At 32.4% G+C, this 14,120-nt stretch overlaps 4 protein-coding genes across 4 annotated transcripts; all 4 read left to right on the plus strand.

The window, feature by feature from the left end:
* The first annotated feature begins 427 nt into the window (after positions 1–427).
* LOC107462195 (transcription factor bHLH162-like) lies at positions 428–1,485 on the plus strand. Its single transcript, XM_016080760.3, has 3 exons — positions 428–653; positions 854–1,198; positions 1,297–1,485. The coding sequence occupies exons 1-3, from the start codon at positions 501–503 to the stop codon at positions 1,483–1,485; spliced, it is 687 nt and encodes a 228-aa protein (XP_015936246.1). The 5' UTR covers positions 428–500.
* A 4,023-nt stretch (positions 1,486–5,508) lies between these two features.
* On the plus strand, positions 5,509–7,403 carry LOC107462196 (proton pump-interactor BIP131). The gene is made up of 7 exons (XM_021129357.2): positions 5,509–5,840; positions 5,921–6,118; positions 6,209–6,334; positions 6,430–6,585; positions 6,679–6,873; positions 7,039–7,137; positions 7,234–7,403. Exons 1-7 carry the CDS (start codon positions 5,640–5,642, stop codon positions 7,342–7,344), a joined length of 1,086 nt encoding a protein of 361 aa, XP_020985016.2. The 5' UTR covers positions 5,509–5,639; the 3' UTR covers positions 7,345–7,403.
* Positions 7,404–10,001: 2,598 nt separating this feature from the next.
* On the plus strand, positions 10,002–10,451 carry LOC107462197 (protein FAR1-RELATED SEQUENCE 5-like). The gene has a single exon (XM_016080762.1). It carries the CDS (start codon positions 10,002–10,004, stop codon positions 10,449–10,451), a length of 450 nt encoding a protein of 149 aa, XP_015936248.1.
* Positions 10,452–11,425: 974 nt separating this feature from the next.
* Positions 11,426–12,304, plus strand: LOC107462199 (protein FAR1-RELATED SEQUENCE 9-like). Its single transcript, XM_016080764.1, has one exon. The coding sequence runs from the start codon at positions 11,426–11,428 to the stop codon at positions 12,302–12,304; it is 879 nt and encodes a 292-aa protein (XP_015936250.1).
* The last annotated feature ends 1,816 nt before the right edge of the window (positions 12,305–14,120 follow it).

Raw genomic sequence — 14,120 nt, forward strand, 5'->3', positions numbered from 1 at the left:
TTCTTTCAAGTAATAATTAATTAGTCTAAAAGAATATTAATCCTGTCCGATCCCTGCTTACGAATTAGTGAATTAACGATAGATGATTATTTTAATTTTTCCATAAAGTTGCTTGGGACAAGGTGACATACGTGGCCATTGACTAGATAGTGACATATGTAAGAGAGTAAGACAACAAGTGTGAAATTTGAAGCTTCTAAACCAGCCCGCAAAAAAAAAAAATTAAGAATTCCCACATCATGCTTATTCAACAACGTGACGTTTTGGAAGGTGACGTTTTCAATTTGGTCCTCACTTTCTCACTTGCTTCTACCGTCACACACCAATAATTTACTGTGTTTGATGTGACACTGATATATCTTCATTAAATATAAATCATATCATATACATAATATGTAATCTTCAAATATAACCTAATCGCCTAATTCCATCTATATATCCCAATCTTAGGTTAATCGAGTTGTATATGTAGGAAAATATCTAAGAATTCACGAGTATCCATGGATCATCATCAGCAGCAGCAGCATCAACAAGGAAGTGAACCTTCTACAACAACCAAAGTTGAAAGAAAGATCATAGAGAGAAACAGAAGAAATAAAATGAAGGATCTCTACTCCAAACTCAACTCTCTTCTCCCAAGCTATAGCCCCACGGTAGGAAATAAATCAACAAATCTAGTTGAAATAATTAGTCTGACTATAGATTATAGATGTTGTAAAATTATTTCTTCTAAAAGTTTAAGCTGATAAGAGAAAAGACGAGAATGATTATGTATTGTTTTTGGATTTGCATAAAAACTTAAATTGATAGGATATTAATCTTGTAATTTTGAATTTAATATATGATAACGCAGGAAGTGTTACCATTGCCTGATCAAATAGATGAAGCCGTGAAATATATCAAAAGCTTAGAGAAGAAGGTGAAGATGGCAAAGGAGAAGAAGGAGAGGTTGCTAAAAGGGAGGAATAACAAGAAGAGATCTCGCGGTTTCGATGAGAAAAATATTACAAAATCTCCAATGATAGATGTTCATGAAATGGGTAATTCCTTGCTTCAAGTGGTCTTGACATGCGGGTTTGAGAACAAGTTCCTTTTCAATGAGATTATTCGCATATTGCATGAAGAGAAGGTTGAGATTGTTAGTGTCAATTCTTCTTCGCAACCTGGAGATTCAATGATTCATGTTTTGCATGCAGAGGTAATTAATTAGTACATTGAGAAAAATAGAAAGAATGTGTGATTAATTACTTAATTAATTAATAGCTGATGTTGTATGTTATATTTTGATTAATGTAGATTCCTTCCGCATTCCAGCAATTTGGAGCGGCAAGAGTGAGTGAGAGATTGAAGAGGTTTGTGAATGGATCAATCAGTGATGTGGATATAGATCCAGGGTTTTGGGATGATTTTGAAATTGATACTGACATTTGGGAGCTTCCAGATCTTTCATCAGTAGTAAGTAAGGGTTTTCCAAATCCTTTGTAAAATAATAAACAGGTTTTTTTTTTCTAAAATTAGAAGTGAGACTTACCCGTAATTTCTAGATGAGTATGGAAAGATTATGTCATTTGAGTTATAACTCATTAATAAAATAATATACAGTTATTGCAGATAAAGTAAAGTAAATATATAATAATATCTGCAGCTCGTTACATATTTTAGTCATGAGATCCTTGAAGATTTGCAACAACAAAGTAAACTGAGCCATATGTATATATATGATTCAAAAAATATAATGGAGCTTAGCAATTATCTATCTTGATATTCAGATGAAATTAATTAAGAAAAATGTTAGGTAACATTAGTCAACATATTCTCGACTTTCAAATTAATATATGTTATCTCTTCTGGTTCAGTTAGGATTTAGGAGTAAGTTGATATTAATCATTGCTAATTAATTAACCAAACTAAAATAACCAACCAACAGAAATTCAAATTAATTAATGTAAATAATCTAATTTGATAATTAGTACAATGGGTTTTGGATGAATAATAATGCATGTGATACGATCCATGGGAATATAAATGTATTAGAGTGCAGAAAATAAAGATCCAGGATTTTCTATTTGTTTATTTGGAAGGCTAGCTTAACTTCAAATTTCAGCGTTATAGAGACAATTAGTTAAACTACTATTTTCAATACCAGCAGCTTCTGCTTCTCTTTTTCATGAATAATGTTATTGTTTCGGGCGGGATCCCTAAGAGATTCTGCTGCTACTTTCAGAGGCCACATTCAATTCGGATCTAGATACATTCTCAATTCGGTTCTAGATTCATACAACCACATTGATCTATCAATAGTATTAGAAGGCCAGCACATTTTGTAATTTATAGTCTTTAATTAATTATCATTAATATTTTTAATGGTATGAAATTATATCTAATGATATGAGATTACACACTCTTTTATTGATAGTTAAATGTTAGCTAAATTTTAATAAAAATAGTGGTTATGAGACTTTTTCTTGATCTATTCTTATTTCCTCCTACCTAACTAGTTACCTACCTATATTAGAATAATTTTTCACATATAAGCTTTTTTTCGTACAAGTCTTTACAAGTCATTTATATTCACGCGCTTCGAGCTGTTACCGCACGTTCTTCTTCTTCTTCTCTTTCGTTATTGTCGTCATCAACACCACCACTTCCTCCTCCTCCTCTTCCTCCTTTTTTCATTGGAATTGCTTCTAGTTAATTTTTTCGTTAGTAGTTTGTGATTCTGTAGGTGAATAATGTTTTATCATTTATTGTTTGAATTGAATATAATGTAAAAGTTCTACATTAAAAAAAATATTTATGTGTATTTGCAGTAAATTTGAGTGTAACACGAAGATATTTGGGTGTATTTTAAGAATTTTTCGGTGTATTTTTATTCTGATAAGTTCTACATAATTTAAAACTCTTCTTCTTCCTCTTTCTTATTTTCTACTAACTTCTTTTTTTTTTCATCATCATCATTATCTTCTTCTTCTTTTTTTCTTATTCATCTTTTTATTTTTGTTTTATCTTCTCAAGTTTCTTCTTGTTTTACTCTCTTAACAAAAATAAAAACAAAAAATCAAACAAAGAAAAAGAAAAAACACATAATGCTGCAAAATTACTTGAAAGATAATGAACTTACATTCATTTAACTAAAAAAAGAAATAAGAAAAAAAAAGAAGGAAAAAAATGCAGTATTAGAGGAAATATTTTTATGTATTTGCAGCAAATTTAGGTGTAACACAAAAATATTTGGGTGTATGTTTAAGAATTTTAGGTGTATTTTTATTCTGATAAGTTCTGCATAATTCAAAACTCTTTCTCTTCCTCATACTCATCTTCTACTGCTTCTTTTTTCTCGTCTTCTTATTTTATTTTTTTATAATTTTTTTGGGAGAAAAAATCAAACAAAGAAAAAAATACATAATGTTGCAAAATCAATAGAAAGAGGAAAAAATACAGCAACAACAATCGTAATAAAAAAACAATAAAGATGAAACACGCGAAGAAAAACACAGAAAAAAAAAGAAAAAGAAGGAAGAGAAGGAGGAAGAGGAACGTGAAGCACCCTATAAAAACTGTTGAATAGCGTGTGTAATTTGGCCCAATTTATATGACTTATAAACCCAAATAATTTGTATATATAGCACTATTAATCATTGCTTTCGCTTGACACCCACTACATATGAATAATATTAATAAAATTTATATATATAAATTAATAAAATTTATTTATTAGAAATAATTTAATATTTATATTAATTAAATAATAATAACCAAAAATATTAAAAATTGTAGGTGCTTTAAAGAGTTTCTCCACCACATATACTTCCACTATTGGACTATATATTGGAGTTAGAATGTCTTTTATATATAGATACGTATACACCCAACTTAATAATTAATTTGTGTTATACCTGGTGCTGTGATTCAATGCAGCCTTGAGAGGGAGAGAAGAGCTAGCATCTATTGTCACACCTACTCAAGTACTTTTTCTTTAATCATTGGTAAGTTTAAATAAACACTTGAATTTTGGTTACGAGCTTGGTTATTTTGTTTGATTTTAAGGTATTTTGGCATTTTATTATAAAAATGATGTAGCTCTTTAATTTCTTCCTCCAAAAGTAAAACATTATTATTTAATTTTTGAAAAAAAAAATACACCTGTGTTTGTTTTATTTTGTTTTATATGTCTGTCTTCATAGTTTCATATTCTTACACTAACTCACTTTATGAAGATATGATACATATAGTTCATAATAATAATGCTTCATTTAATGATACTTGTATATTTATTCATTATGGGCACTAATTAGAATTGTTATAATATCACGTCTAAAACAAATGAAATTTCTGATTGATGAAATGGAGAATTGACATACTAATTGTAAGTGATGATGTTATCAAAGGACCACGGAAAATCACAAAATCTCTAATGTGTCATAAATACCAACAATTAAATTAAAGATTATTCAGTAAAGATGTTTAAAATATTTTTTTAAAGATATTTTTAATAATTAAAATTTTATATATGTAATTGATTAAACCGTATTATTTCTGCTATAAATTAATTCGGACAAATCAATTTGGCTAAAACATTGACGAACCAAATTTTAAATTGATTTAAATTAATATTTTTTTATAAAAAATGATTACAATATTTGAAATATAGAAAATGACTAAAATACTCATATTATATATATATAATAAGAATATTTTGTCATTTTCTATAATATTGTAGTTATTTTCTATAAAAAAATATTAATTTAGACTAGTTCAAGATTTAGTTCATTGATTTTTTTGTCAAATCAATTTGTTTGATCTAATTTTGATAAAAATAACACAGTTTAATCAATTATATATATTAAATTTTAATTATTAGCAAACATCTTTTAAAAAAGACGTTTTAAACGTCTTTATTTGAGTGGCTTCCTTAAATTAAATGCTTAAAATAACAAGTTTATCTAATTAAAATGAATGTTTTATACAACTTTGTTTGACCAGTTAAACCTCAACTTTGTTTTTCCTAAATAATATAATGTTACTGTGATACCTTACATATCATTCAATAGATCAGATTTCTATTTTGTAAAATCTTGAATCTCAAAATTAATATACTATAAATTATAAATAAATAGATGTAGTCACCAGACTGTGTATGTATTATCATCATTTTATTTTCGGACTTTAAACAATTTGTAAGATGTTTCTATATATTGGCAATGTCATAGAAGAGTAAGAACGGAATAAAGAAACTCGGAATGAACAAATCTCTTGTTTTTAATTATTATTTTCACTACAAATATATATAGTTCAATTCACATGATCATCTTCAATATAGCTGACTGAGTACTATTAAAGAATGGAGATTAGCCGTTGACTTTCTTGGCGTGGGGTGCAAGAACTTGACCACATCATATGAGACTACTTAATTAATTAGCTATTGAATTATCGTTACTACCCTTCAGCTTTTCCATAATTATTGTATCCATAAAAATCAGAACTATATGCCTCTCAGTTAATTTTCGAATCACCTTAATTATTAGAGTGAGTATTTCTCATAAAATTGTTCTGCATATTGTTCTGTTTAAATTTTTCTTAGCATATACTATGTAAGAATCAATTTTTAAGATTTTGGGGGCAAGGAATTGAAGCAAACCATGTCATCATCATCAAATCCATCATTAGAAGTTGCACAAGAGGATGATGAAGTCCCAAAACTAGTTCATCAGTTCTATTTTGTGAAGCTTTGGCCATCATCAGAGCCTGATTCAATATCTCAAATCAAGAAACAAGAGCTCACAGTGGAGAAAATGAACCGAGACATTCGTGAAATCACTGATAAAATCAAAGAGAAAATTGTAAGCATTGATTTCAGCCTTCAATTTTGATATAGAAGACAAAAAATAATATAATGATGTTATTCCGTTTTTGTTAACAGTCAGAAAAGGACTATGTTGCGTCTGGGATGAGAAGCTCATACTACTGGAAAATGGAATGGAGACGCCGCGTGGCGCGAAAAGGGAAGATACTAAGTAACTTGTATGTGGCTCTTGATGAATTGTGTTTCATGAACAATGCACCTAGGAGAAGATCTAAGAAGAAGAAATGCTTCAAGGAAGAAGAGCTTGATAACCATGTAAGAGCTTAGAACTTTAGTAGTGTATATATTGTGCTGTGATTAATCTCTATCTACATCTTACACTTGATAACAATGTATATTGTATAGAATCTGAATGCATTGATGCGACACGGAAGCACGAGTCTCGCAGAAGAAAAGCAAATTCTGAGGAACATGAACACTCATCAGAGAGATGCTGATAAATTTCAGTCACTAGAAGTGCTTAGAAATACTGTAATTTAAGGACTTATAAGTTATGATCTTTGATTTGATTAAAAATTTATACCAAGGTAAGAATTGAAGTTTGGAGTGTTGAAAATTTTAAACAGATCAAATGGGGTTACTATGAGAATCATTGCCATAAGCTACTGAGAGAAATTGAACAATTCCAAAACCAAAGGAAAAAAGCTGCTGCCAATGCTTCTGCGAAGGGGAAGATTCCGGGCTATGTATCGATGAAAAACGCCATAAAGGACCAAATCAAGGTGAGTTATGGCATTGACATCAAAGCAGCACATTCAATTATTCATGTCATAAGATGCTACTTGTAACAGATTTATTTTCTTAACTTGTTATAGGTGTTCTGTGATGAATCTTCGGAGAACAGAAAAAAAGAGATGGCAGAATATACCAAAATTAGAAATGCAGAGAAAAAACAAGAGGTCATAAACCAAGAATTACATTCTTTGAAAACAAAGTTGGGAGAAAAGCAGAAGAAAAAGGGTGAAGCATATGAATCCATTACTAAAGTGAAGCAGTTATATGATGAAGAGGTATGAATATGATTTGCTATTATTTCTCGATTTCATTTGTAAGAATACGATTTACTATTAACTTGATGAATCAAAACCTTGCTTGCTTGAGTTCTTAATATGGATAAACTTGTTTGCTGAAAATTTATTTAATTCACATTATATGTTATCTCATAAAAATTTCAGGTTACCAACTATTACAAGTATTGTTCACTCATGAACAAAGTGCAACACCTGGCTGAAAAGAAAGATACAGCAGCGCTTGATAAATTGTCGCGTTACGAGGTTGGTAGTTTATAAAAAGAGTTGATTCTCATTGAAACAAGGTTCATTTTGACGATTAGAGTTTTTTTTTTATTTTTATTTACTTTGATGTGTTAGGTTGACAAATTTATGTTCGAATGGAATTCTAACAAAGCTTTCAGAGAAGCTTATGCGAAAAAGATTATGCAACCACAACAAACACAGAAAATAAACAGAGATTGGAGTTAGGGAACAACTGAATAGTCGATGCAGTTGTTGTGTTGTTAGCATATAAGTGTGATTGTTGAAAAAAAATAAAGTTACAAAGAATATTGATAAAAAATAAATAAAAACAGGAAGCATAAGTTATATATGTAGAATTTGGAAACATAATAAGGAATTGAATTCATTTAAGAATTTTTTTTCATCTAATAGATTTTTCTGCTTCAAAATTACGCTAATATGTTGTATCCTCTAAGAACAACAAATTCATAGTCTACAACACAAATGAAAATAGCTTGGTATCAAACACAACAATGCCGTGCTTATTCCAAGGTTAGCTATGTCCTTTCTTCTTCACTTGGGCTTTGCTATGATTGACAATAGTGTATTTGTACAATGTGTATAATAGGCTGTTTATTTGGCCCAATATGAGTTAAAAATGAAAATTACTCACGAAATAATAAATTTAAAAACTCTTATTCAGTTATTTTACATCAAATTTCAAATTCTCCAATTTCAAATTTCAATTTTTTAAAAAATTCAGTTAGTTTTTTAAAAAAATAACCATCTGAAATCCTCCAATACTCTCTTCTTTTTCAACCGGCGGCCACTCTACCTTCATCAATAATCATCACATTTCACCGTCGCTACTTGGCTTGCCACACGCCACTCACCTTTAATAAAAATAACTATCCACTTAAGGATAAAAATAATCATCTACATACCTAATGAATTGAACATCTAACATATTTTAATTATATATAACTAAACTCAATCCAATCAAAATAACCATCTACATAAAAATAAAACAACCATCCGCATACCTACTAAAATGACCATCCTAAATTGATCATTAAAATAGAAGAAGATGATGAATAAACAGAAGAAACTATTATTGTAGTGAAACATAATTTAGAAGGACTAGTCATGACAAAAGCGGCACGATTGTAAAGCATAGGGTTCAAATCATGAAAGAAGATAACCATGTTTGGATCCGAAAAAGAAGAAGAGCATGGTGGTATCATCGGTAAGAAGAGGCTTGAAGAAATGGGAGAAAGCGAAGCGGTTCGAAAGAGAGGCACGAAAATAGCGGCAGAATGTTAGGCTGAAATTTAGTGACGCGAGGTGAAAACCGGAGAAGATGACGGTGAGTATTGGACGTGTATCAGAAGTTATAGTAAGATTTAAATACTAATCTTAATTTTTAAATTTTTAAATTTGAAATTAAATAATTAATTAATGATCTAATTTTTAATTTTAATTTTATTTTTTTTAATTTATTATTCACATTGTAGACAATTAATATTGGTCTCAATTCTTTCTCTTTTAATAATTAACATGTATTGGATATGTTTACGTGTATGCAACTATATGCGAGTGTTTCATTGTTTTATCTAAACCAAATAATTAGTCTAATAATCATCGTTACAAACCATTCAACACTAACTAGCATGCACCAAACTTCTTGATAGGAGATTTTTTATCTTGTATATAAGCTCTAATCACAAATATAATGGGGTAGTGAGGTTACAAAGCAAATCATAGCAACACTATAAAACAGAGAGAAGCTAATTATTTATTCAAGAGCGAGTATAGATATATGAGATTTTTTTATGTCTATAAATTTTTTGCCTAAATTATCAAAAGAAGGTAAAATCATAAAATTAGGGTAATTTCTTCCAAACCCATGGTAATTTTGTGGGTAAGTTACCTTTACATATGTGTCATTATCTCAACTATTGATTAAAAAATTTTTTCAACCTTTTATTAATTCATTCATTAGTTATAGCAAAAGTTTTTAATGAACCTATACCATAAATATACTACATTAATTAGTGTATATACATACTGTATAATGTATTGGGGAACATTTGCAATTATAATTTATAATCTCTAAGTTGTTTTTTTTTTTTAAATACCCTCCATGTCTTCCTGAAATTCAACATATATCTCTCATAACTTGTAAAACGCATAGCCTCCAGCAGTGAAATTGGTTATCCTAGTACCCACTACCTAACCCTGTTTGATTTTTTCTCCTTCGTTCTATGTTATACCACAGATTAATCCACCCAGAGTCTATTTGGCAAGAATGATCTCCTCCGAGTAACAGGGAGCCGGAATTGGTACTCTAGTTTCGTCGGCTAGGCATCGACGTCAACTGAGGAGAGGGCGAATGCTAAACTGATGTTGCTCCAGTAGAAAAATTTGTAGCTGAACTTCTGTATGTGACGAAACTGTGACTGGTGGAAGCTGGTTTACCATCCCCATTTTTCAGCTGCCTTCGGATTAGGTGCGTCGTATTTGGTAAGCTGGTTTACCATCCCTATTTTATCCGTTCAAGCTCAACCTTTGGTTGTCATCAAGGTATGTCCGATTAAGTTTTTTTGTTAATCCAGATTAGTTTAATTTGGATGATAGTCTATGCCTTTTAAACGGTTCTCTGTTTAGGATGTTGGATTGCTATTCTGGAATTTGAAAATTAAGTTACATTATCCAGTTCTATGCTGTAGCTAGGTTTGGAAAATTGAAATTAAAACCTAATACTGGGGTCGAAAACAATTGGATTAGTTTAATTGGTTTTGGTTCATTTAATTTTACATGCAGCTTAGTTTAGCTTCCCCTAGTTGCTGCCATTGGTTCTGTTTATTGACAATTTTGGATAAAATTATGGCAGGGGTTAAATTATGTCCATAAAGGAGGATAATGTGAAGAATGATTCTGATAATGATTTGGGTGATGATTTTGATTATCAACCGAATGCAGAAGATGATGCTGAGGATGACGATGTGGATTCGCTGGATTCTACTAGCAAGAGTGAAGAAGTTTGTGGTGTAAAAAGAATAGCGGATTTAATGGTTGATGATATTTGGAACTTGGAGTTTAGGATAGAGGATGAGGCTTGCCAATTTTATAACGCTTATGCTTGTTGGCATAGATTTGTAATGAGGAAGAATGACGTGGTTAGGGATAATCAAGGTAGAATCATTAGCAGGCAACTTGTTTGCAATAAGGAGGGCTGGAGGAATATGAGTTATCTTGATCTGGATGATAGATCAAGGGAGGCAAGGTCACTAACGCGAACCAAGTGTCCAGCTCGGCTTAGGGTAAAGCTTGACTATGGCTGCGGTAGATAGAAGGTATCATGTTTTGTTAAATCTCACAACCACGATCTGACGCCACCCTAATTTGCGCATCTGGTTCCGGCCAATCGTTGTCTCACTGTCACTGATAAAGTCCAAGTAGAAAATCTTCATAATTTTGGTGTCAAGACCTGCCATATTATGGGGTATATTGCGTTCCAGAAGGGTGGATATTGTCATGCTGGCTTCACACGCAAAGATTTGTACAACCACATTGATTGTTATCGTCGGTCAAAAGTTAAAAACAGGGATGTCAATGCGGCAATAAACTATTTGATTGGCAAGTCAAACAACGATCCGTTGTTCTTTGGAAAATATACGTTCACTAGTGACAAAAGGCTTGAGCATATTTTTTGGACAGATGGGCAATCAATTATCGACTATCACTGTTTTGGAGATATTGTTGCCTTTGATTCAACCTACAAGAAAAATAAATACAACAAGCCTTTGATCATTTTCTCCGGATGCAATCATCACAGGCAGACTATTATCTTCGGCTCCGGCCTACTATCCGACGAAACCACAGAGACGTATAAGTGGTTGTTGGAAACCTTTGTTGAAGCGATGGGTGGCAAAAGTCCTAAATCAGTAATAACGGACGGAGACCTTGCCATGCGAGATGCAATCAAGAATGTTCTTCCTGATGCGACCCATCAGTTATGCGGATGGCATCTGCAGAGAAATGCATGTGAAAATATAAAGAATCCGAATTTCCTGCGCGATTTTAAGGGTCTTATATACGACAACAACGACCAAAGAGACTTTGATCGGAGATGGGCAGCGATTTTGGATAAGTACAACCTTGTTGGGAGTACCTGGATGGAAAAGACGTACGAACTCATGCGATGTGGTTCCATTGTTTCCTCCGGGATAAGTTTTTCGGTTACATAAGGACGACGTCACAGTACGAAGGTATAAATTCTCTCATCAGGTTTTATGTTAATCGCAAGAACAACCTCATTGACTTCATGCACAACCTAGATAGGGCCTTAAAGGAGTATAGAAACAACGAATTAATAGCTGACTTTAAGTCTCAGTGCTCAGAGCCAGTGATGATTACCTCGTTGGAGGTATATGAAAGATCTGCATCATGTTATTTCACTCGAAACATTTTTAAGAAAATTTGTAATGAGATTCAGAGGGTAGGGGCTTTGAACATTAAGGTACTAAGCATAACCTTGGACAAGGTAGAGTTCAGTGTGACTGCTCTCGAAGACCCGGCCAAAGATCGACGGGTGAAACTCGATAGAAGTAAGAATCTATTCTCGTGCTCGTGCAAGCTGTTTGAATCACGTGGTATTTGCTGCAGTCATGTTTTCTGTGCCACGAAGTTCGAAAACATACTTGAATTTCCAGATTCGTTGATCTACAAAAGGTGGACAAAAAATGCAAAGAACGAATTTATTAGCACAGAAATACCCGTGAATGATGACGTCGAAAGGGTGTTAAAGTTTCGAGTTGGTGCATTGGCATCGAATTGCAACAAGCTGTGTGATATTGCTTGCAAGGATCTTGCAGACTTTGACGAAGTCCAGTCTGAACTTGTGAAGTTAGTTATCCGCTTGCAGTCACGCAAACAAGGCAAGTCAACTCCTAATGTTGACGTGGAAGGCATCAACGATCCCTTTGTTGTCAAAAGCAAAGGTGCCCCTTCGAAGAGGTCTTCTTGGAGGAAGAAGAGAGCATGCTCTAATTGCCACAAGTACGGTCATTACTACAAGCGCTGTCCAGATTTGATGCAGCATAGTGTGCAAGGTAACCCTTGCGATCGATCAGAGACCAATGCATCAGCCAAGGACTCAGGTTTTAGTCCAGAAAGGTTTGCTAATTCTTCGAGGTCGTTCTAAGTTAAGTCCGAACACCATTCAGGACCTAAGACAAAGGTACAAATTTTTTATTCTAACTAAGTTCATTCTTCTTCAATCTTCTTCGGTGGGTGTCCCTTTAAAAACAACTAAACTATGTGCATGTATTGCTCTATTTGCACAGCCTTTTAAAAAGGGTGGAATAAGGAAATTTACGACGACGGGTATGAGAAACCAGAAGGGTAATGACAACATGTTTGATGTGGTAATTTTTGTGACTGTAAACCTCTAATTTCCGTGACATGAACTAGGTAAATTAATGCATCTGTTCTTCTTCTTGTTTAAAAAAAATTATAAAACAGTGAAGCCTCCATGAAAGTAGTGAATCCATTGACATCACGTCCATGAATGGATTTTTCAACAAAAATACGTACTCGTTAACACAGGTGCGATGCCTAAAACTCCTTTTTGATCTACTCCGACTACATGTATTGTGAAACTTGGTTGAATCTCTATGTTTAGTATTCCGGTTGATGTTAATTATGTTTTTTTGTTAATGAAATCCCCAGTTAACTGTTATGAGATTGGTTAATTCCAAGTGTTTTTTATTTCAGTTTTTCTTTACTAGTGTATGTTTTACATTAGTTTGAAAGACCCAAAATTAAGAGAAATGGTTGCATAACAACTTCAATCTATGTAATTCGATGTGTCATGTAGTGTTTCTCATGTATAGGAGATTTATAATGGTGTTATTCTGTTTCTAACCATCCTAGTATAGGGATTATGTGACAAATATCAGTTAACCTACTAACATTTTACACGAATATTCAATCAAGAAATGCTATTCTAAAAAAAGATTGAGCAAAGTAAGGGTAGACATACACATGAATGGAATAAATAGTTACCTGAAAAAATCTGGTTTGGCTTAAAATTCCGGAGAGAGTTGGGCTTAACCGGTTTCAAGCCAGTTGCTGCATTAATCCTCAACTGAATTATCTACTAATTGTTTTTGTAGCTGACCCAATTTGATAGATAGCCCACTTTACTTTTAGATAGACTTGAACTACCAAAAAGTAAATGTTTTTTCAGGTTAGTTGACCGAGCCTAATCCCAAGTATGTCAGAAAGACAAAATATTCAGTTAATTAAAGTAACTAATACTGGAAAAAAAAATATCGATGACCTTTGATCATCTACTATGTTACACCTTAATACCTAACCAGAACTCAACCGGTATAATCATGAATCGAGACATGCATACAAAATTCGACCTATAATTCGACCAAATTTATCCTATGTAACACGATTCCACCAAAAAAGACGACATATAAACGGGCAATGAAGAAACTACTTGAAAAAAGTTAGAAGACAAACTTACTTTATGGCCATGGGTTTCAGGAGCACAATTGTATACACCACTGCTTTGTTGGACGATGGCAGAACCTAACTCAGTGCACGGTAAGACCTGCAATAAGCCATACACCCGTTGAATATTACTATATAAGAAGAAAAATAGAGCAACCCAGTACACAGTAAGAACTGTAATAAGCCATTAGCACTCTATAACAAACTCCAAGTTGCACTCTACCTCCACGGCCACGTCTCTAAAATGATCAACCCATTAGCACTCGTTCATTTACTTTGGCTTAGAAAGTAACAGGAATTTAATAAAGTGCATGAAGGGGTGAATAAAGTCAAACAAATTGAGCAAACAAAGGATTCAGCAATAATGGGAAGCTACTGTTTTTAAAAAATCAGATCTTTCAATTAGAGTATTATACATCATGTACAAGGGTATAAAGATGATGATCTACAACTTCAATACCTGATGAGTTGAAGCCTTTGAAAACCATTATGTT

The sequence above is a fragment of the Arachis duranensis genome, chromosome 8 (genome assembly GCF_000817695.3).
Source record: "Arachis duranensis cultivar V14167 chromosome 8, aradu.V14167.gnm2.J7QH, whole genome shotgun sequence".
Lineage (NCBI taxonomy): Eukaryota > Viridiplantae > Streptophyta > Magnoliopsida > Fabales > Fabaceae > Arachis > Arachis duranensis.